General features: G+C 41.5%; 1 protein-coding gene across 2 annotated transcripts in view; it reads left to right on the top strand.

Moving 5' to 3' along the window:
• Window positions 1–20,023, top strand: part of Mtarc1 (mitochondrial amidoxime reducing component 1) — a 33,209-nt gene extending 13,186 nt beyond the window's left edge. Inside the window, exons 3-8 of one of the 2 annotated variants that reach the window (XM_047519734.1) lie at window positions 3,586–3,748; window positions 4,636–4,776; window positions 7,356–7,417; window positions 7,519–7,590; window positions 18,408–18,526; window positions 19,756–20,023. In XM_047519734.1, the coding sequence (XP_047375690.1) occupies window positions 3,586–3,748; window positions 4,636–4,776; window positions 7,356–7,417; window positions 7,519–7,590; window positions 18,408–18,526; window positions 19,756–19,760 (562 nt within the window). In that variant the 3' untranslated portion in view covers window positions 19,761–20,023. Of the gene's footprint in view, window positions 1–3,585; window positions 3,749–4,635; window positions 4,777–7,355; window positions 7,418–7,518; window positions 7,591–18,407 lie in introns of both variants that reach the window. The other variant, XM_047519733.1, reaches the window with a different exon arrangement.
• The last annotated feature ends 3,382 nt before the right edge of the window (window positions 20,024–23,405 follow it).

Below are 23,405 nucleotides of genomic sequence, written 5' to 3'. Positions count from 1 at the left end.
GTGATTATGAACCAGAACCCAGGACCTGCACATAGAAGTTGCAATGGAAATAAGTCCCAAAATAGATGCAAATGCAAACTCAATAAAAAGATTACTATCACCAACTGAGCCCCAAAGAGTCTAAGCTGCTGTTTTAATCAGCTTTTGCATCTGCTGTGCCCAAAATACCCACCAAAAACAACTTAGAAGAGGAAAAGTTCATTTGGGGTTCATGTTTTCAGCTCATAGAGGGTTGACTGTATTGGTTTGGGGCCAAGGTGATGCAGCATACCACAGGGGAAGGGTCCAGTGGAGGAAAACTGCTCATCTGTTGGTGATGGGGTCAGGAAGCAGAAAGGGAATGAGGAAGGGGCCATAGGGAACCCATTCAGTACATGTTCCCAGTGACCACCTCCTCTAGCTATGCCCTATCTATCTACAGTTACCACTCAATCATTCAAAGTAGGATGGACTGATTATATTACAACTCTCACAATCCAGTCACTTTACCTCTGAACATTCCTGCATTAACACAGGAGCTTTTGGTGAATGCCTCACATCCAAACCACAACAGCAGCCTTCCCATCTGCAGTCTCTGCTGCCTGTCCCTCCACTCGCCTGTAAATGCATCAGAGTCCTGGGCTTGGCTTCCAAATGCAAGACCAAGAGGGAGGCTTGGTGGTTGTGTTGATGATGGAGAGGCCTGGTAAGGTTTGATTTTGGGGGAAGGAGGCTAACGTTTTTTGCACAGACATGAACAAAGAGGCAACCAACAAGGAAGTGAACTTCAAGTCTGTCAGATTTGGGTAGAACTGCCTGTATTCAAGATGCTTCTGAAATTCACAATTTAGGCATTAAACCACATATATATGCACAACTAACCCTTTCACACTCCATAGTGAAAATCTTCACCCTCTTTCTGTGAATTCAATTTTTGGAAAAAGGAGAAACATCATTTAGAACTGAGTCCTAGGAATAAGGAGGTGATAACCCAGGTAAGACTGTTTCTCAGTTTAAACAATGAAGTAGACTTAAAAGTAGTAATAAATAGACATGATTAATTTTAGGTTAGAATGATTATGTTACTTCCCCAGGTGATTACTTTAAAAAGGTAATTAAAAAAAAAAGTAATGACTGTTTGGATATATGAGTTTTGGTATATTTATTTTATTCATTTTATGTATTCTTCATCTTGATCCAGGAAAGAGTCAGGCAGACACTCCTGGTCTTTGCTGATAAAACAGTCTCATTCTTCATAGGGCCTGAGTGTATACTCAGCCCTCTGACTTTTACGAGGTCAGTCAAGGACAGGTGTAATGGGAACGTGTGAAAAGGCATCAAACCACATGGAATGGCAGTGTCCATCTCTCTGTGAATATTGCACTTCAATTAAAAAATTTTAAAAAATTCATGCAAACTCTAAATACAGCTAATCTCACTGCTCATTGTAATGACCAGGCACTGTGAATAATCATTTCCCACTTTCTGTAAAGAACAATTATATAAAATTACATAAAAATATAGAATACCGTATTCAGTCTATTTTGTAATATAGAAATTCATTTGTATTTTATTAGAGAATTAGTACTTTTGTTTGATTAAATATTTGCTTCCTGAAATAAATACACACTTGAAATAATATAAACTTGAAATAACTGAGGGGGAGTGCCGGAATAAATATTACCATCTACTGAACATGTTCCAAACCTAAGAATTGTTTTGAGCACTTCTTTTAGTGAACATCTAAGTTGTGCTTTGATCCCCATTTTTTAGGTGAATAAATTGAGTCTCAGGGTTAGTAAATGTCACTAAGGTCCTGGAGCAAGTCATGTGTGGAAAGATGATGCACCCAATCAGATCTACCTGACTTACCAATGCTTTCCCAAACTTTAAGCATTTGCAGGATATGACCATGATTTAAGCCAGACAACAAAATATCTATACTTATATTTCCTTAATGTTTTTCTTTACATTGATTCAGATTTTTTAAAAATATTATTCATCTGGGAATGGTGGTACACACCTGTAATCCTAGTAACTGGGGAAGCTGAGGCAGGAGGATTGCGAGTTCAAAGTCAGCCTTGTCAACTTAGCAAGACCCTATCTCAAAATAAAAAATAAAAATAAAAAAGGCTGGAGATGTGGCTCAGTGGTAGAGTACCCTTGGATTCAATCCCTAGTTCCCCAGAAACAAAACAAAACAACCTTAGGTATATTTATTTCAAAAGGAAGCAAATAGCTACCTATATAATTTGCCAGATATATGGAAGTGATTTTTTTTGGTAGGTATCAGGGATTGAACCCAGGGGTATGTAACCACTGAGCCACATCCCCAGCCCTTTTTATATTTTATTTAAAGACAGGGTCTTGCTAAGTTACTTAGGGCCTCACTAAGTCGCTGAGGCTGTATTTGAACTTGCAATCCTCCTACCTCAGCCTCCCAAGCCATGTGTCACTGCACCTCACTGGAAGCAAAACTTAAGTTACTAAAGCTAATATAGCACAAATGAATGTTACTAAATTTTAGCTAGAAACTATTGCTTATACAAGTCTCTGGACCTGCAGTTTGTTCTTTCTTCATTAAATGGGATGATTATCAAGCGTTATTAAAAGTTGCAGACATCACTAAGCTGAAGAGAATTGCTTTCTCTCTGTGTAGTGTGCCATTTTTTAAGACTCTTCCCATGTGTCACCTACAGTTATCTTGAACTCCTACAGTGGCAATTAACGGTGCCTCACTTTGGGAAGCCTGGCTTGTTCTCTAGCATTTATTTCCTCTGGACAACTGAGAAATTCATATAGCTCCAAACAGTCCTGTACACAGCTATGTTTTAGGGAGGGAATATATCAAATCCTTCAAAGGTATTGCTGGCAACAAATCCAAGTTGATTTTTAATGTTATCAATAAGTTTTCAATTTTATAGATCATTTTCATATATGTTGTTACTTCTAGTTTTCTTATCATATACTGGCCAAATATAGCTATTAGCTATGACTATTAATAAATATTTTTGGTTGCTCTTCAGCTGGGTGAACCAGATTTTACAGCAATTATAAATTTTTACTGATACCCTAGTTTTCTTCTAGGGAACTCAGTACACTTAGAGTACTTTTTTTTTTTTTGGTAGGTAGTACTGGGGATTAAACCTAGGGATACTGTACTACTGAGTTACATCCCCAGGCCTCTTTATTTTTATTTTGAGATAGGGTCTCCCTAAATTGCAGAAGCTGGCTCAAACTGTGATCCCCCTGCCTCAGTCTCCTGAGTCACCGGGATTTCAGTGTATGCCACTGTACCCAGCTGGGTACATTTTAATACTAACTTGTTTTCTCCTCTTTGCATTCCTTCCAGGTAGGGAGATACAAGTATGCACCAGTCAGTTTTAAAATCAGGAAAAGCAAGGTTTACAATATGCTTTCTTTTTCATTTGAGCTTACACAGTGGCGAGGCAGGGCTGGGCTAAAAGGACGTTCTCTGACAATGAAAGAGCCATAGCAATACTGCAGCGAGGTTGCTGCAGCTCTTCTGATATACTTAGGACATACTGCACCAGGGTGCTCAGATCTTCAAATCTATACCTGCCCTTTGCTCTGTCCCCTGTGTAGAGTGCATGGCCTGGATATCCAGGGCAGAGACTGTGGGGATGCCGCAGCTGAATGGATAACCAGCTTCCTGAAGACAAAGCCCTACCGCCTAGTGCACTTCGAGTCCCACATGCGACCAAGAAATTCTCACCAAGTTGAGGAACCATTCCGACCCACAGACCAGGTGAAAGATGAAGCTTGCTCTGTGGATGGAGAGCAGCTGCTCAGCCCTTTAGATATGGGTGGCATCTTTGATGGACTGAGAACTGTCATTTTACCAGGCAGCCCCTAGGCAGCTCAGATCCTTAGCAAAAGGCAGACAGATAGCCCTTCCCATGGGAACAGTATTCTGTTTCTTGTTTTGGAGGACTCTTGCATTTTTGCCCATGAGCATCTACTTTCCTATTTGTGTAAGTGTTTGGTGCCAGTAGTGGTTCAAAACTGTTCTACATCAATATCTTTTTCATTCATTCCATAACTGCTCATAGAGTCTGAAATTTTAAAATTTGTTTGCAACTGTATGTCATATTACAGTTGTGCAAGTTGGTGTGGGTATGCAGACTTCAAATGATTAACCAGGTCCTCAAGGGAATAAGGCTGTAGGGATTCATTATGAAAGTAGGGTTGGTAGCATCACATACTATTTTCATCATTAAAAAAATACTTAACAGTAATTTGCAGGTTGCATGAAACACAGGTATTCATACAATCAGTGAACATTTTGTCAAATAAAATGAAGCTATCAAACCTGACCGCCTTAATAAACACTGGAAATATTGGCGTCTTAGAAGGTGAAGTGATGTCCCTAATGGCATGTGCCTAATGACAGTTCTAGGATTCCCAAGGCCATGCTTTCTTCAGGCTGCCATGCAATTCTGCAAGGCTAATTGAGATTTTGAATTACTGTGACTTTTCTATGAAAAGATCTAGAAAAATACTTGGAAAGATTGTGCATGTGTGTGATTTTATGTGTGTACCTGTGTAGGGAGAGGGGTTTCCAGGCTCTAGACACTAGTAATCTCTGAGATATTTCTATGCCAGATATTATAAGATTGTCTGTTTTCTTTCCAGGTTGCCTACTCAGATGCCAGCCCTTTCTTGGTCCTTTCTGAGGCATCCCTTGCAGACCTCAATTCCAGGCTGGAGAAGCATGTTAAAGCATCTAACTTCAGGCCCAATATTGTAATTTCAGGATGTGATGCCTTTGCAGAGGTAACACTTTGCCTTGTCTCTTTCCTTGGATTTAACTTATATATTTTTTAAAGATACAAGAGTCTTTGGCATTGTATTAGATTATTCTGAAAAGTGTGTTATTTGTTGACTATACAGTAATTCAGTGTTTAGATTTCTTGAGCACCTAATAAGTGCAAACTCTTGTGGAGGCTATGAATGTGGGTGAGGCAGAGATACAGTTGGCAAGGAGGGAGAATTATTACTCCCTTGGGGATGATGGGCACTTACAGCATGGCTGCTAGGTGGAGAGCTGGAGGGACTGTTGCCCTTGAACTTGATGGCACTGCTGTAAAACCCTTCCAGTGCCACCTTGTTTGCTTTCAACTGTCTGCATTAGGTGTGAGGCACACCAACGCCCTGCCCTTTGAACCATGGGTACTACTTCTAGGAACTTTTCTCCCTTGGCTCTACTGCTTTTGCTTTGGTGCTATTTGTCCTTCTGCTCCTTGCTCAAGCCAGGGCTTCCAAAAGTCCCAACCCTGACTATCTTTTCTCTCTGCGTTCCTCAGTGTCATGCTGTCACCTACAATGTCACCATTAGGCTCTGTTGACGCAGCAGACGCTTATGTGTTCCCAGATCCCCGCTACCCACCCATGCTCCTCCTCTTGACCTTGTGATTTCTGTTAAGGGCGTCACATTTTCTCTCTTACTCAGATTTGGAGCTAAAGAGCTGTCCCTGGAGGTTCCCTCTGCTCTGTCCCTCTCAGCCCCTGTTGCCACCACCCAGCCTGCCAGAGCACCAGTGTGAGTGCTTTCTCTCTAAAAGTTTGTGATAAATGATCACAAAAGCCTTCATTGCTCAAGAGCCTTCAGTAACCTCCCATTTCTCAATAGGTTCAAACTTCCTATTGTCATTTTCTTTGATGATTTCACTACCATTTACTTTCCTGCCTTTATTTCCAATAAAAAGTCCCCAAATGCAAACTGGACCTAGAACCTAATATATATTCTTCTGATGCCTGGTTGCTTAGACTCTTGCCTCTGTCCCCTTTAAAACTCCTGACCTTCTTTAAAAGCCCGGTCATGCTACCTGCCCTGTGAAAATCTCACCCAGTGGCCAGGCCCAGGTCATGCTCTGCTGTCTCCACCTCTCCCATACTGGGGCTTTTCCTGTTTGAACTGATCACCTCCAGTAGTGTGACCTGGTAGAAGACTCATGGGCTACAGTATGAGTTCAACAGACTAGTTTTCTTCTTTTCCTCACATTGGCTAAGTAGATACTTTGCTTACAGTGGAATTTTTACCTTATATTTCTGTGTCTCAATCCCCAGTAGTTTTTATTTCATGTAGAGGGAGCCCTGGATATATTTTTCTAATTTATAATGCATTCCCTAAAAGCACTCCTCATTTCTCTCCTTTTTTTAAAAAAATGTGTTTTTATGACCACAGTGTCCCCTGGTGGATAAATAATCACAAGACAGGCTGTGGCTGCTCTAAGCCTCTGCCATTTTCCAGTCTGTTCAAAACATAGTTAAGAGACCCATTTTATGATTTAAAACAAAGCAAAGCAAAACAAAAGTCTACAATACATATATCATGAATAATACACACAATCAGAAATAAAATTCTGAGTTTGGAACTCTGCCTCTGGGGTCATGGTCAACAAAGCACCAGAGAGTCTACTTTAACACAGATCTTTGCCCAACCCTCAGGAAGTCAGCACTTCTCTCCAAGGAGAAGAAAGTCAGGACTACAGTCCTATGTCCTTGGGCTCCTCAGTGTCCTTCCTTCTACTACTGCCCTTGCTGACTGGAGTCCCCTCATCTTTCCTGCCTTTAAAACTCAGATCCCATTTCACCTAGTCCATAAAACTTCTCCCTGAATGTATCAGCCAGGAGTGTGTTCCTCTACACTCCCAGAATGATTGTTGGCCTGCACTGTGAAATCAACACACAGCACGCTGCCTTATCATGCTTCTTCTTGAGTTTTCTGGAAATTTTAAAAAGAATATTTATTGATCTCTACCTTTTCATATGTATGTCCTATCTCCTTGATGGATTTGAAGATCTCAGTCTGTGGACTTGATTTGTCTTGAAAACTAGACTTCACCTGCTCAGCCCATAGGCCAGTGTCTGAGGAGCTACTTCAGCTGTCAAGAGTAGCTGGAGTACTTTGTAAATACGCCAATGAAGATCAGTGAGAAATAAGGCTATTTGTCCTGCCCTTGATATCTTCATATCTGCTCAGGAGAAATACAGGATACACATATGCAGTGACTTAAGGAGCTTTATTCACGTAACCTTAAGTATACATAAAGGATCTGGTATAACTCAGAGTAATTGGTAGTCTCCCCTCCACACAGCTCCATTCTCCCAACCTCCAGGAGTGAAGTGAGATTGGTCAGGGAGGTCTGGTTTCTTCTCAGGTGAATGAGGTGACCTCAAAGGCAGAGAGATAGAAGGAGCATAAAACGGTGTAGGTAGCAGTTGGCTTCTCAGGACGGAGATAAAAGTCAGCCATTTTTTACATAAGTGATATGATTAGGTGTCAACGCCTGGGAAATCTCTATGCAGTCTGTCTGGGTGAGGTCTTAGAGAAATTGTGCTTTTTTGCTTAGGATTCTTGGAATGAAATTCTTATTGGGGATGTGGAACTGAAAAGGGTGATGGCTTCTTCCAGGTAAGGCTCTTTCCTATCCTATGGGGATAGGGAGGGACTGCTTTGGGTGAAGGCCTACTTTGCTTTGTGCCCCGTATGATTCTGTGTGTGTCTGTGTCCAGGTGCATCTTAACCACAGTGGACCCAGACACTGGCATCATGAGCAGGAAGGAGCCGCTGGAAACGCTCAAGAGGTAGAACTAGGCAGAAGGGGGCTCATCCATGGGTTTAGAGCCAGAAGTGGTATTTATTGCTGAATATTTATAAGAGGAATCAGTGAGAACACCACAAGCAGCCTTGAAGCTGCAGGGTCCTGATGGCTAGGCAACTGGGAAACTTCCTGGGTGCTCTGGTTGCCAGGATGTCTGCTTGTAGGAATCATTTAATTTTTTTGTTTAGAATTCATGATTCAAATAAATATTTTGGCAAACCTTGTTATGGACCAATTATTAGATAATATCATACAGTTTATTAGGTATCATAAAGGCATGGTCCTTATGTAAGAAATGTCAATATATTTTATTCATTTATTTATTTATTTATTTATTTATTTATTTTTGTGTGTGTGGTGCTGGGGATGGAACCCAGGATCTTTTTTTTTATTTTTTTATTTTTTATTTTTATTTTATTGTCAACAAATGGGATACATGTTGTTTCTCTGTTTGTACATGGCATAAAGGCATACCCTTTGTGTAATCATAAATTTACATAGGGTAATGCTGTTTGATTCATTCTGTTATTTTTTCCCTTCCCCCCACCACTCCCACCCCTCTTTTCTCTCTATACAGTCCTTCCTTCTTCCATTCTTGCTCCCCTCCCTAACCCTAACTCTAACCCTAACACTAACCCCTCTTACCCCCATTATGTGTCATCATCCACTTATTAGCGATATCATTCGTCCTTTATTTTTTTGAGATTGACTTATCTCACTTAGCATGATATTCTCCAATTTCATCCATTTGCCTGCAAATGCCATAATTTTATCATTCTTTATGGCTGAGTAATATTCCATTGTATATATATATACCACAGTTTCTTTATCCATTCATCAATTGAAGGACATCTAGGTTGGTTCCACAATCTGGCTATTGTGAACTGAGCAGCTATGAACATTGATGTGGCTGTATCTCTGTAGTATGCTGATTTTAAGTCCTTTGGGTATAGACCAAGGAGTGAGATAGCTGGGTCAAATGGTGGGAACCCAGGATCTTGTGCATGCTACGCAGGTGCTCTGCCACTGAGCTGCACTTCCAACCCAAGTGTTAACATAATTTAGAGAAGTCTATTGAAGCGTGTATATAGAAGTGAAGTAGCCTGATGTCTGGGAACTGCTCTATTTTATTTTAGAAAACAATATTTATAAGATAGGTGAAGATATGAAAAAATGTCAAAATTTTGATAGACTCTGGCAGAACTACATGGGATTCATTGCGTCATTCTTTCTACTTTTATGTTTACTTAATTTTTTATAAGAAGAAACTTTTACATGAAAGATACAATTACAGAGAATATTTTAAAATTCTATATAAAGGTGGCAAAGATAACATCAATTTTGCAAAGCTCATTATAAAATTGCATACATATAGTATTTACTTTTTTGTTTTTTGTTTATTTGATTTTACTTTTCAAGAATATATAAATGCACATGAGTAGATAAAAGGTGGAAAGGATGTAAATCAACATGCCAGTGGGGTTTTGGTAATAGAATTATGGAAAAAATATTCTTATACGTAGTCTCTGAATCTACTTTTGTAAAAACAACAATAACAATTCAGGATCCACAGACTTTCATGCTGTTATCTGCCAACTCTGGGATCCAGGAAATTGCTGAAATGCTGAAAAGGAATGAATGATGCTCATTTTAATTGGCCCCTTCCATGTTGTATGTAGTCATGAGTGGGGTGTCAGATCTCATCTCTTCAGTCTTAACACCCTTGGCTTTGGGCCCAAGTGTCCCCAGGTGTCACCTGTAGAGGGGAGGCTGGAGGAAGGGACTGCTTTGGGTGAAAGCCTGGAGGTCTTGAGGTAGGCATACTGCTGACAGGTACCATTTTGCATGAGATCCATCATGAAAGAGGACATGAGGGAGAGCTTATGCTCGAAGCTTGTACAGCAGACTCATTCCCTGAAATGAGCCCTGGAATGAGTCCTGCTGCTTCCCCTTCCTTCCACCTTGCACCAAACTCGTGGTCCCTGTTGGGCCAATGATTTAGTTCTCTTGATCAGTACCCATTGCTACCTGCCCATTCTACTGTCCAGAAGCTTCTCCTCCATCCCTGGGCAAGCTGAAGTTCTGTGCTGGGATGTTGTCATCTCAGCTTGGGTTTTGCCCTAAGCACAAGGCTGTGGGCCTGCCCTCTCTGATCAGCACCTGTGTCTTTGAGATGTGCTCTAGTGTTAAGGGCCAGGCTAAAGCAAGGTAGAGAGATGGTAGGCAAGGGCCTAAGCTACCCAGCACAATGAGAAAGATTAGGAGTGAGTCGAACAAGATGGATTTAGGGAAGTTAAGGAGGATAAGGAGAAAGGGGGTTTGTGGGACTAGAGGAAGTCTTGGGGTGGTAACAGATTTTTTTTTTTCAGTTCTAGGAATGAAACTCAGGGTCTTGCATATGCTGGACCAGTACTTTACCTCTGATCTATACCTTTGGCATCCAAATGTCTGCTTTCTATTTTGTTCTTCTAACACTGGCCTTGAGTTTTCAGGAACATTCAAAGAAGGGTATGTAGACCAACCTAAGGCAGATATCACCATGTGGAGAGATGCTATATATTTTTCAACATTTAAGCAATATTAATGAATTTTTTTCATAAAAAGTTAATACTATGGAACATTGAAGATCTGTACATTTCACTCCATATATATTTTGCCATCAAAACAAGACAGTAAATAATTATCTAGGGCAAGCTGAACTATTTAGAAGTTAAGTATATTGTTATCTGCAACATATTTGGAAATGCAAAATAAAAAGTACAATGGACTGATGGATAAACATGTTCAGAGGAAATATAATAAAATGGTAAGTACAGAATCCACACAGTTAGTAAATGGTGTTCATTGTAGACTTCTTTTAACTTGTTTGCCTTTTCTGAGAATTTTCCTAATGTAGTAGTCCACCCTTAACTGCAGTTTTACTTTCTATGGTTTTAGTTACCCATGGTCAACTGTGGCATGAACATATTAAATGGAAAAGTTCTAGAAATGAGCAATTCATAGATTCTAAGTAACTCTTTATATAGTATATTAATTGTTCTATTTTATTATTATTGTTAATCTCTTACTGTGCCTAATTTGTAAATTAAACTTTATCATAGATATGTATGTATGAGAAAAAACAGTGTAGAGGGTGTTCAGTACTACGCACATTCACAGGAATGCACTGGGGGGTCTTGGAATGTATCTCCAGAGGATAAGTGGGGACAATTACAAAAACGTCTGTGGGAGGAGCTGGATTTTGGAAAGTCATAATGATGGACTCTAGCTATTCTTAGAAATGTGCTCGCTCAGTGTCAGAACAGACCAGAATTCAGTCTTCCTATTTCCTATGGCCATGGAGGAGCACCAGGAAGGAAAAAGACAGGGTAGGGCAGTGGAAAGAGCCTGGCAGGGGAGCAAGGAGAGCTGGCTATGGTTGTCATCGGCACAGGCCCCTTCAGCCAGGCCCCGGCCGTTCTTTATAAAATAAGGGAGACAGGGTGGAACTGGATGATTCTGTGTGTGAATCAGCCACATGACTTGGGGAATTGGTTGAAGGCCTGTTCCTCTCTCCCTCCCTAACATGTTGCTTGGCATCAGACATCCTTTCCCTCTGGATTTAGAGAGTTTACGTGTTTGCAGAAATAACCTTCTCAAAGCAGAAGCCCAAAGCATTTGGGTTGCATCTCTGATTCCTTCGTGCCCCTCCCTCAATAGGGAGGCTGTGTTTATAGAAAGAGAGTAATTGACCCCAAACACAGAGTGAGAGCAGGAAGGCGCGGATCACAAGAAGCCCATACGCCCCTGATCTTCTGCAGGCTCTATATACAGTCCAGCAATCTGGCCCTAATTGCTTCTAATACCCCAGGAGACAGTGCAGCCAGCCGAGGTGTCTTTTCCTATCTCTTACTGAGATTTAAATTGCCAGGGCTGTAGTAATTTATGTTCTTCTCAGGACAGGTGGTCATAAATTGGGAAGAGAAAGGCCCTGCCATGTCACATAAATCTTGGGAAGGGAAGCACACAGTGGTGTCCGCAGCAGCTTCTCAGCCACACTGCTGCCTACCCCTGTCTCTGTGTGCTGCTGATGCCCAAGGGTGGGTGCTGCTGCTAGATTGCCAATGCTCAGTGGAAAGAGCTGTCTGTCTCCTGCCTGGCCTGACCTACTGATGTTCATCCTCATGGTCAGCCCAGCCAGGCAAAGCAAGGCAAGAGAATGAAATCTACCTGGCTTTGCTGAATGAACATGGGTTAGAGGCACAGGGAGGCTGGTCTGCTCACAGGAAAACATGAGAATGGAATCATGCTTTACTTTCTTAAGGGAAAGCAATATACACATCGATCCCATGACTCAGGGAGTGGCTAGACTCTGTCATTGTTGCTTCTACAACATCTTGCTCCTAATAGAAAGAATATAGCACATTTACTACAAAAGTGCTCAAAAGAAGTTTTGCAGCATGCCTGAGTGTGCTGGCAGTAATGATATGTGCCACTAGCCATTTGTGTTGGGCTGTGCTGGGCAGAAGGTGACACCTCCATGAGGGAGACAGGTCTCCCTGTCACCTACTAATTTGTGAAATTGACAAGTTGATTAGATTCTTGAAGGCTCACTTTGTTTACTTGCAGCAACTGGACTTATGCCTCTTCTGGTAACTAAAATAATGCAATAAATATATTTTTTATTGTTTGTTCTATTTAGTTATGCATGACAGCAGAATGCATTTTTATTCATCATACACAAATGGGGCACAATTTTTCATTTCTCTGGTTGTACACGATGTAGAGTCACACCATTCGTGCAATCATACATGTACATAGGGTAATGATGTTTGTCTCATTCCACCATCTTGCCTTCCCCTATCCCCTCTCCTTCCCTAATTTCCCTCTACACAATCCAAAGTTCCTCCATTATTCTCTTACCACCCCCTCCATTATGTATCAGCATCTACTTATCAGAGAAAACATTTGGCCTTTGGTTTTTTGGGATTGGCTTATCTCCCTTAGCATGATATTCTCCAACTCCATCCATTTACCTGCACATGCCATAATTTTATTCTTCTTTATGGATGAGTAATATTCCATTGTGTATATATACCACAGTTTCTTTATCCATTCATCTATTGAAGGGCACCTAGGTTGGTTCCACAATCTAGCTATTGTGAATTGAGCTGCTATAAACATTGATGTGGCTGTGTCACTATAGTATGCTGATTTTAAGTCCTTTGGGTATAGGCCAATGAGTGGGATAGCTGGATCAAATGGTAGTTGCATTCCAGGTTTTCTAAGGAATCTTCATATTGCTTTTCATAGTGGTTGCACCAATCGGCAGTCCCACCAGCAATGTATGAGTGTACCTTTTTCCCCCACATCCTCGCCAACACCTATTGTTGCTTGTATTCTTGATAACAGTCATTCTAATTAGAGTGAGATGAAATCTCAGGGTAGTTTTGATTTGCATTTCTCTAATTACTAGAGATGTTGAACATTTTTCATATATTTGTTTTTATATATTTCATATGTTTGATTGTATATTTTCTTCTGTGAAGTGTCTGCTCAGTTCCTTAGCCCATTTATTGACTGGGTTATTTGTATTTTTGTTGTTAAATTTTTTGAGTTCTTTATAAACTCTGGAGATTAGTGCTCTATCTGAAGTGCATGTGGTAAAGATTTTCTCCAACTTTTTAGGCTCTCTTTTCACATTATTGATTGTTTCCTTTGCTGAGAAAAAGCTTTTTAGTTTGAATCCATCCCATTTATTGATTCTTGTTTTTTTTCTGGTGCTTTGGGAGTCTTGTTAAGGAAGTCTGGTCCTAAGCTGGTACGATGAAGATCTGGGTCTACTTTTTCTTCTGTTTGGTGCAGGGTGTCTGGTCTAATTCCTAGGTCCTTGATCCACTTTGAGTTGAGTTTTGTGCAGGGTGAGAGATAGAGGTTTAATATCACTTTACTGCATATGGATTTCCAGTTTTCCCAGCACCATTTGTTGAACAGGCTGTCTTTTCTCCATTGTATGTTTTTGGCTCCTTTGTCTAGTATGAGATAACTATATTTATGTGTATTTGTCTCTGTGTCTTCTATTCTGTACCATTGGTCTACCTGTCTAGTTTGGTGCCAATACCGTGCCATTTTTGTTACTATTACTGTGTACTGCTTTTGTTACAGTTTAAGCTCTGGTATTAGATACTTCCTGCTTTACTCTTTCTGCTAAGGATTTCTTTGGCTATTCTGGGTCTCTTCTTTTTCCGAATGAATTTCATGATTGCTTTCTCTATTTCTATGAGGCACATCATTGGGATTTGAATTGGAATTGCATTGAATCTGTATAGTGTTTTTGGTAGCGTGGCCATTTTGGCAATATTAACTCTGCTTATCCAAGAACATGGGAAAGCTTTCCATCTTCTAAGGTTTTCTTTAATTTCTTTCTTTAGTGTTCTTTAGTTTTCATTGTAGAGGTTTTTCACCTCTTTTGTTAGATTGATTCCCAAGTATTTTATTTAATTTTTGAGGCTATTGTGAATGGAGTGGTTTTCCTAATTCCTCTTTCAGAGGATTCATCACTTATGAATAGAAATGCATTAGATTTATGAGTGTTGATTTTATATCCTGCTACTTTGCTATAATTTTTAAGTAGATAACAACATACCATCAAAAATGACTGTGCACACTAGGATCACTGATAGTCTTAGTTTGTAAACTTGACACCTGCTCAAAGAAGAGGACTCCTAAAGATGCTTCTCTCCATCTCCGAGGCTGCTTTAAATAGAATTTATCCCAATCCCATTCCACGGCCAGCCTCTGGGTGGCAGTGTTGATGCGGCACCTCTCCATGGGCCTTCATAGCACGGCTTCATTCTGTACTGGCCACAGTAGGTCCTAAGTCCTCAGAAGTGGCCTGTACCCATAGTGACTTGTGGCCTCCCGATCTTCCCTTGGGGGACTGAGCAGTGACTAGAGACCCTGTGGTTGTAGCCTGGTCATTGGCGAGTAATGAGGAAACCAGGCATGTGAACAATGAGCAACTCTCACTGGTGCACAACACTCTACAGGTAACAAGGTGTCTCCATTCACACTACTCCCTGTGAGTGTGAAGTATGAAGACCTCTGTTTTGTGTGTGTGTGTTTTAATCAGTGCTGGGACTGGAACCCAGGACTCACACATGCTAGGCAGGAGCTCCACCACTGAGCTACATCTCTAGCCCTGAAGACATCTGTGTAAGTAACAAGTCTTAGACCTTCTGCTTATTAGTGTAGTTGCATGTTTTATATTCATTGAAAGAGAAATCATATATAAATATATATATATTTCTTTCTTTTTAAATAAAAGTCATAGAAGATCCATGTTTGAGACAGTACTGTTTTCAGTCTGTTGAACAATGCTTCTTGTTGAGTACGGTATCAATAGATTGCTTGCAGTACCTCCTCATCCACACAAGGGGTCGCTAGTGACCTCAGTTCATCTCCCCACATCCTGAAGGCAGCCTCAGCAACTGCTGAGGATGGTACCAGTGGAGAGTCAGCCACTGCTGCAGCCCAGCAGCCTTGCCTACCACTGAGCTCTGGGGAAGCCCTGGCAGGCTGCACCAGCCAAGAACTAGCTTTCCATTCGTGTAGCTCTTCCTCTTTCTATTCCCCAGATGGAAGAATGAACTGCCACCTGTCAATTGGGTGAACAAAGCTTCACTTTTACACCTTTGCCCTTACCCAGCCCCTCACAGTTTAAGGGGACTGGGCTGTGAGCATCAGTGGCTCTTTCTGAATTTCCACTCCTCAGTTTCCTGGAGGGGGAGTGGGTGTGCACCCGTGCGGTTAATGGGGAGGGGCAGGTGAAATGCAGGCCTAAACTTTAGGCCTCTTAGTTCTTCTCAGGCCTGTGTGGGTATTCAAAAGGAATATGGGTGTTCAGGGATTATATCCGAGATCCTCACTGTGGTGTCAATCAGACCTGGCCTCTGGCCCCAGCTGGACACTTAGATCTGGGGTCTTGGGCAAGTCAGTTACTGCTCTGAGACACATCTGTAAAACAGGGACAACACAGATTTCTACTTAGGCAAAGGGAAAGCAAAGAGATAATATGTGTGGAGTCTTTCACACATACATGTAAAGAATGTGTGCTCACAGAACACTGATGATCAGAGCCCAGGTTCACAGACTACAGAGATTGGAAATAAGAATTCCCAAGCCATAAAAGTGACTGCTCAGCCCCTGATCCTGAAGATGCCACTCTCAGACAGATGCAGATCCCAAAATGTCCTTGGGGTTGCCTGCTGACCAAGGAGAGACAGGCCAGGAGAGATGCCTAGAGTTTTAGGGTCTAGGCCACTGCAGGTTATGGGATGAGGGAATACTCTTGGCAAGGCAGGGTAGTTTGGATCAGCAACTCTCAGTAATAATTCATTTATTTATTTATTCATTCATTCAGTTGTTCAGCCAACAATTTTCTGAGTGGTTACAATGTACCAGGCACTGTGCCAGAACTCCAAAACAGACATGGTACCCACTGGCATGTTGTTTACAGTCTGGGGGAGGAGCTGAGGAGCTCCAGAGGAGCTTCTAGTTTTGACTGTGGGTTCTCACTAGCTATTTCTGCTTCAGATAGAAAGAAAGGGGGGAGGGGTAGGGAGGGAGAGAGAGAAAGAAAGGAGACAGGGCAGGAGAGTGGGAAAGAAAAGAAAGCATAATAGAACCAAGTTGTTGCAGTAGATTCTTTTTTAAAGTAAGGCAGAATAAAGTTGATGGTTGCAATAATATAAATATAAAAATGATGTAAATAAGAGAGTGAAGGAAATCTTTCTCCTGGTGTTTTCACATATCTGCTCATGTGCATTCTGCCTGGGCTTCTTGAATTTTTTTGCCTGGCAAGATGTTCATACTGTCTTTAATAGAGATGATCACCAACACACTCATCACTTCAACAAATAATCGTGAGTGACGTACAAAGCCCAGCACTGAGTATGAGCAGGATCAGGGAGTGGGACATAGTTCCTGATCCCCAGAGACTCTGCAGAAGAGACGACTGGTGCCCTGACACTTGGGCCTCAGACTCGAGAGGGCTCAAGGAGCAGAGAAACTGAGGACAGTGAAATTATTCTTGTCTTGAAGTTTTATGGGATTCCTCCCTGTGAGATGTTTCATTTAACTTGGGCCTGGAGGAAAAGGTACGATTCTAATGTATGGAGAAGTGCAGGAGGGAAATCCCACAGGAATCACTGAGGGACACAGAGCTGTAAAAACACAAAGCAAAGTGAAGGTGCATTGAGAACTCTGTCAGCAGAGCGCTACTAGGTGCAGACAAGGAACCGTGGGCTTTGGGTTTGAAAAAGCCATCTGGGGCCAGGCAGAGGGTCTTGCATACCAGGCTTAAAGAGCTGGAATGTGTCAGAAACTTGGAATGGAGCCACCATTTGACCCAGCTATCCCACTCCTCGGCCTATACCTAAAGGATTTAAAATCAGCATACTACAGAGATACGGCCACATCAATGTTCATAGCTGCTCAAGTCACAATAGCCAGATTGTGGAACCAACCTAGATGCCCTTCAATTGAATGGATAAAAAAACAGTGATATATATATATATATATATATATATATATATATATATATCTCCACAATGGAATATTACTCAGCTATAAAGAATAATAAAATTATGGCATTTGCAGGCAAATGGATGAAATTGGAGAATATCATGCTAAGTGAGATAAGTCAATCTCAAAAAACCAAAGGAAGAATGATCTCACTGATAAGTGGATGATGACACATAATGGGGGTAGGAGGGGGCAAGAATGGAGGAAGGAGGGACTGTATAGAAGGATGAGAGGGGTGGGAGGGGTGGGTGGAAGGGAAAAATAACAGAATGAATCAAACAACATTACCCTATGTAAATGTATGATTTCACAAATGGTATGCCTTTATTCCATGTACAAACAGAGAAACATGTATCCCATTTGTTTACAATAAAAATAAATTAAAAAACAAAACAAAAGAGCTGGAATGTTATTCTTTAGGTAAGGGGGAGTCATTAAAAGTTTTGGAGCCTAGGAATTGATAAGATCAGAGCAAAATTAAGACAGTTATAGAGTGTCAACAATAGAATAAAGCTGAGGGATGAAAAAGAGAGGTTGGTGAAGACATTATTGCCCCTTTGACTTGGGAGGCTGAGGCAGGAGGCTGAGTCAGCCTCAGCAACTTAGTGAGGCCCTAAGTAATTTAGCAAGACCCTGTATCAAAATAAAAAAAAATTAAAAAGGGCCTGAGATAGGGCTCAGCAGTTAAGCACCCCTGCATTCAATCCCTGGCATTGAGAAAAAAAAAAAAATTGCTCTTCTAATGTAATCTGAGTTTGCTGGAAGCAAGATTGGATGTTGTGTAGGAAGAATTTCAGGACTGGCCAACTTATAGCCATAGAAAGGAGGAGAAAGGATGGCTCCAGGGCTCCAAGTTCAAGGGACTGTCAGTATCATAGCTCAAGTGATAGACATGAAGTCGGAAGGAAGGAAGCCTAAGGAAATGGGAGGTGATAAAGTATGTTTAGACATATGGAGTATTTAATCTCTTAATGCTGAGAAAGGAAACATTAATGCAGAGGATTGCTGTGGGGAGATGGTCTCTGGCTGCTCCTCTAGTTGTGCACTGGGCTGGCTGCCCTCTGCCCAACACCAGGAGGTGCTGTTCTGTTAGACCGGATGAGAATAGTGCTCTTTCCGCTGTGCAGCGTGGCAGGTCTGTGTGGGGTGAATACTTCTGTCTAGAAGGAGCCATGTGCTGTTTGGGCACATGCTTCTCTTTGGCTGTGACTCATCATGATTTTTCTTTCATTGCAGTTATCGCCTGTGTGACCCTTCTGAACAAAAGCTGTATGGAAAATCGCCCCTCTTTGGGCAGTATTTTGTTCTGGACAACCCAGGAACAGTCAAAGTGGGAGATCCTGTATACCTGCTGGGCGAGTAATGGGAATCATGTGTTTTGAAATATCTGATGTCTTTTAAAAAATGGCCTGAAAAAATGACAGCACTTGACTTAAGTAGTGCTTCAGAAATGACATCTCAGCAGCATTTTCTCTGATCTGTGATTTCCAAGTTTTTCTTTTTTTTTTTTCTGGACTTCCTTGTGTCTCAGTGCTTATAGGATCCAGTGCACAAAACAAAGAAATATGGTCCTGTTAATTTAGTAGGACTTCAGTAAGTCATTTAAATGATAGGATTCTTGTTTAACCATGATTATTAAATAGTTCTTTCCCCTGCTTCTCTACTCACCCACCAAGAGTACTTATTTCCATTATCTCACCTTCAGAAGTCTTTAGGAAAAGATGAGAGAAAGAGGAAGAGTGGGTAAGCCAGAAGAATGTTCTGGAATGTTTTATTTACCCAGCACATGGGGCATGCAGTGGAAGTTAAATAGTTCCTCAAATAAGGCTGAAATGTCACTTCACTTTTCTTCTTGAGCTCTTGTTGAGCCTTTTCTTCTCAGGCAAGATTTTGAAGGATGTAAAGAACCTTACTGCAGCAAGCACTCAGGACACTGGTTTTCCACAGATCTTCTTGGATATGGCACTACTGCTTCCAAGACAGTGTCCATGATGATTTGATGGATCCTTTGACACATGCAGTGCCTTTGGCTGCAGAATAGCAGAAATGTCAGGGTAGAAAACCAATTCACTAGAGCTGCCAGGCTCTGGTCCAAATCATGTGAAAAGCATGATTTGAACAAAAAAAATTTTTTTTGGGCCATTAAACAACATATTAAATACATCCCATTTGTGATTCAAAAACTTTTCCAAAATATGCAAATGAACAGTGTGACTAGAGGGAAGGACCTCTGGCTTAATGCTGTCTAAGATATGGTTTGACATTCCCCAGGGAAATAATGGTGCCCTTAATGTCATGGCAACAATAAATGACCCTAAAAGGAGATGGTACTACCTAGTGGCATTCAATGAGAGCTCAGGCCGTGTTGGAGAAATTGAAAAACAACCTTGTGAATTTAGTTTAGTGTTCTATACTAGAAGTATTTCTTTGTAAAGAAAGTAGGATAGCTTCCAAGTACCCCTGCTTCTCTGCTGTAGGAGTTTGACTCCTGAAAGGACAGGAGCATGGCTGGGGGGTTCTGGAGATCTCTTGGATTCTTGCAGTTCCCCTCAAATCCTAACTGAATTCTCCTCCTCAAATTCAGGGTGAGAAAGTTCTGAAGTCAGTGAAGAGAAAGAAAAATGATTGTGTGATTTGAAATAAATCACTGAAAGCCTTCAAATGGAGAAAAAGAGCATATTTATGTGTTTTGTTTAAAACCCAATTTTTCTACTGATGGAATTATATAATTCTAAGATCTGACGGAGTGTATCTTTCATTGTCATTGAGTCCTTTGATTGTATTAGGAAGTTGACTAAAATCATGAGAAATGTTCCATAAACTGTAAATAAATGGAAGCTACTTTGACTGGATTCAGATCTTACTAACTTCCTGGCCCAAAGTCAGACTTTGAAAGCTGACTGACATGAACCAGCCAAGCCAATAATTCTGATGCTTGGCCAGAGCTGGGTCTCCTACAGAATGGACTTGCTCAAAACCTGTATCCAAGGCAAACATCCATCTTGGAAGAGCTGTTGAGAAAACATGCTTTTTACCAAAAGCTATGCATTTTTCACTTTGGTTTTATAAACGAGGTCAGTAACTACTTCAGTCTAGCTCATCTCTGAGGTGAAGTTACAAGTCAAGTGTGGTGTGTGTGTGTGTGTGTGTGTTTTCTGATGGGCAAATTGTTGCAATTTGTTTTCTGTACACTTTGGCTTAAAGTAGAGAATTTTTAAATAATTATCCACATAACCTGCAACACCACCTTCCCCAGTAAATCCTCCTTATGCTGAAACTACAGATAGGCTGAGACAAAGAGAAGGGGCCTTGACATCCCATGGCAGAATGTACACAGAGCTGAGGAAGCTATGTGATACTGGCTCTCTGAGAGCAGCCAATAGTGAGAGACCAATCAGAAGTCTAAACTTGGTTCAGTAGCTATTTCTAGGTATTTATAAGCAGTGGCCAGCTGAATGCATTAGACCTGAATTTCTAACACCTTTTTTTTTTTTTTGCTTGGCTATTGTTTATTTCTTTGTTTTGGTGATAGGATTCTAACACCTTTTAAGAAGTATCATCCACTTCTCCCTGCCTAACCACTTCAGGCAGACCCTATTATTCTCTATGGACAGGGCCTTGGGCGAGTAGCTGACATTGCAGGGCAACCCTCAAATCAAGTCTGGTACCCAGACTCCCTTCTCACTTAGTGGGAGTCTCCTTGGATTCCCCAGAGAAGAGGAAAATGCCTGTTTGAAGAGAGAGTTTCCAATGACCTCCAGAATCTCAAGAGCAGTTGCCAAGCTTTCTGTCAGTGAGATTTTAAAAGCCATTTACTTGTGTTTATTTTATATTTAATGAGTTGGTTAATGCCAAAGGCAAAACTGATGTCCCATTTATTTTGGATACTGAACATTTGCACACAATTCCATTTGAAATATAGGATCAGGAATGCAGACCAGCACAAACTCTGAGAAAGAGCTTACAACAGCAGGTGATGGGCATTTGAGGTCAGGTCAAAATATCCACCCTCAATGGACATTTCATCCTGTGAGGCAACTTTATGGGGCAATCACTGCAGAGAGTTACAAACCCCGGAGCTGGAGATCTTGAAAAGAACATGTGGGAAAGACTCTGGGTGGGCTGCCTTAGAGGCTCACTTTCATGCCATTCCTTAGAAAAAGTTAGAAACTTGCAACCAGGCGATCAAAGTAGCATTTTTTTTGCAACCAGGAGATCAAAATAGCATTTTTTTTTTTTTTTTTTTTTTTGGTGGTGCTGGGGACCAAATTCGGAGCCTCACACATGCTAGGTAAGTGCTCTACCACTGAACTGCACCCCCAGCCCCCAAAGTAGCAACTTAAGCACACGATAAAAAAACAAAACACAACAAAAACCAGGGTGTGCCTCATGGAAATCAGGCAGAGAAACACCTCTCTCCTCCCCTACTGATAATGGGGCAGGATAAGGAGATGAGGTGCGGGAAAACTGCCAATTTGGTAAAAATATGTGAGGGTAGTCAGGTGAGCTAGACTAGCCAAATGTGACTTTGGGAAACCATTTGCAAGGCTGCCACCAACAGTGATGGCGGGCTGGCACTCCAGGCAGGTGCCCCCAGAATTTCAAGAGTGGGACAAATTAAAGCAATCCATGATGGCAGAAAGCGGATAGAGATACTCTTCAACTTATGAGAGGGTTACAACCAGATAAGACCACAGTAAGTTAAAAATACTGTAGGTCAAAAATACATTTAATACAGCTAACCTATTGAGCATCCTCACTTGGCAACAGAGTGCTGTGACATTGGTTGTCATGGCAGACTGGGAGCTGTGGCCAGAGATAGGATCAGACCACATGTTGCTAGCCCAGGAGAAAAAAAAAAAATCAACGGTGTCTACTGAATGCCTATCATTTTCTCATCATCATAAAGTTAAAAAAAAGAAAAACATAAATTGAGCCATTGTTAAGTCAGAGGCCATCTGTCCTAGAGTCTCTTGAAAGTGATCAGAGTGGTTTTCAACCTTCATTCCAGGTCTGATAAGAGTGTTGTCAGTAGCACACTTGAACACTGCATTTCCCAAAGTTGTATTGGTTCGTGGAGTTCTGAAAATTTGCCTGGAGGGATGCTCCTAAAAAATAATTCCATGGGCCAATAAGTTTGGGAAGTCTAGCATGCTTCCCTCCTCTTTAAAGACAGAACAGCCCATTGAAGGTTCTAAAGAGACCTGCCCAAAGATGTCTGTGCATAATTCTTCCCTACCCTTGGGTTTCTTTTCGACTCTCTTCTGAGAAAAGCTCCTCTGATTCTAGAGGGGGCACCACCCAGGGCCAGGAAACCCAGTGCATTTATGGGAAGATTGGAGGAGTTAAAGAGCCCCCCGCCACAGGGAGGAGGGCTCTCTTGGGATCCTTTCTCTTGTCTTGCCTCTCCTCCCCTGACCAGGGCAGAAGAATAGGAGGTGTGGGGAAATGTCTGAGATCAGCTCTTCAGTTGTGGGCTTTAGGGAAAAGCATTCCCTTTTCTTGGGCTCATTTTCCAAGCCAGCATGCATGGCTGACACTGTGAGAGAGAAACCCAGGTTCTCACCAGTCCTGGCCTAAAAAAGATGCCCAGTGATGAGAGTATTCCAGATGTTTCCTGTACCAGAGAGCTGCCTGCTAGTTTTACCTTTCTGTTGTAACCCCTTTCAGCTAGTTACTTCCCACTCCATGAAGCGCAATTACCCCAGGGGTCCTTGGGTTCCGACCACACACATATATGCTCTTTAAAGTGAGCTCTCATATCAGCAAGAACAGGCGTTGTTTGCTCCTACCACTTTCCCAGACCTGGACCAGTAAGTTGTGATAGCATCTTGAGTTACACAATTTCAAGTAAGAGGAAGAATCTGTCTTGGTACCACAATGTTCTTGGAATTGTCTGCCTTGAGTGCAGACAGTTGTCTTCAGAGGAAGAAGTCCAGGCCATTGCTTTGACTATAACCTGTGATCCCTCAAAACACATGTGGGGGACCAGTGTGGCCATCAGCTCCCATGTTCTGTGGCCATGTTCAGAGACAAGCTTCCTTAATCACATTATTTGTCTTCCTGGACAGCCTGTAGGTTATGTTAAGTAATAAGAGGGGCTTAAGAATTGGCTCCCCATCCACTGTCTTCCAAAGCCATTTTTGATGGGTGGGTCAAGTTCACTCACATTCAGCTTCTGACCAATTTAATGCATTCACTTTTGGTGGTCCTCAGACATGCTCTTTTACCTTC

This window comes from Sciurus carolinensis, chromosome 12 (assembly GCF_902686445.1).
Source record: "Sciurus carolinensis chromosome 12, mSciCar1.2, whole genome shotgun sequence".
Taxonomy (NCBI): domain Eukaryota; kingdom Metazoa; phylum Chordata; class Mammalia; order Rodentia; family Sciuridae; genus Sciurus; species Sciurus carolinensis.
Note: the sequence above shows the minus strand (reverse complement) of the source record. Positions and strands in the feature narration are given on the sequence as shown.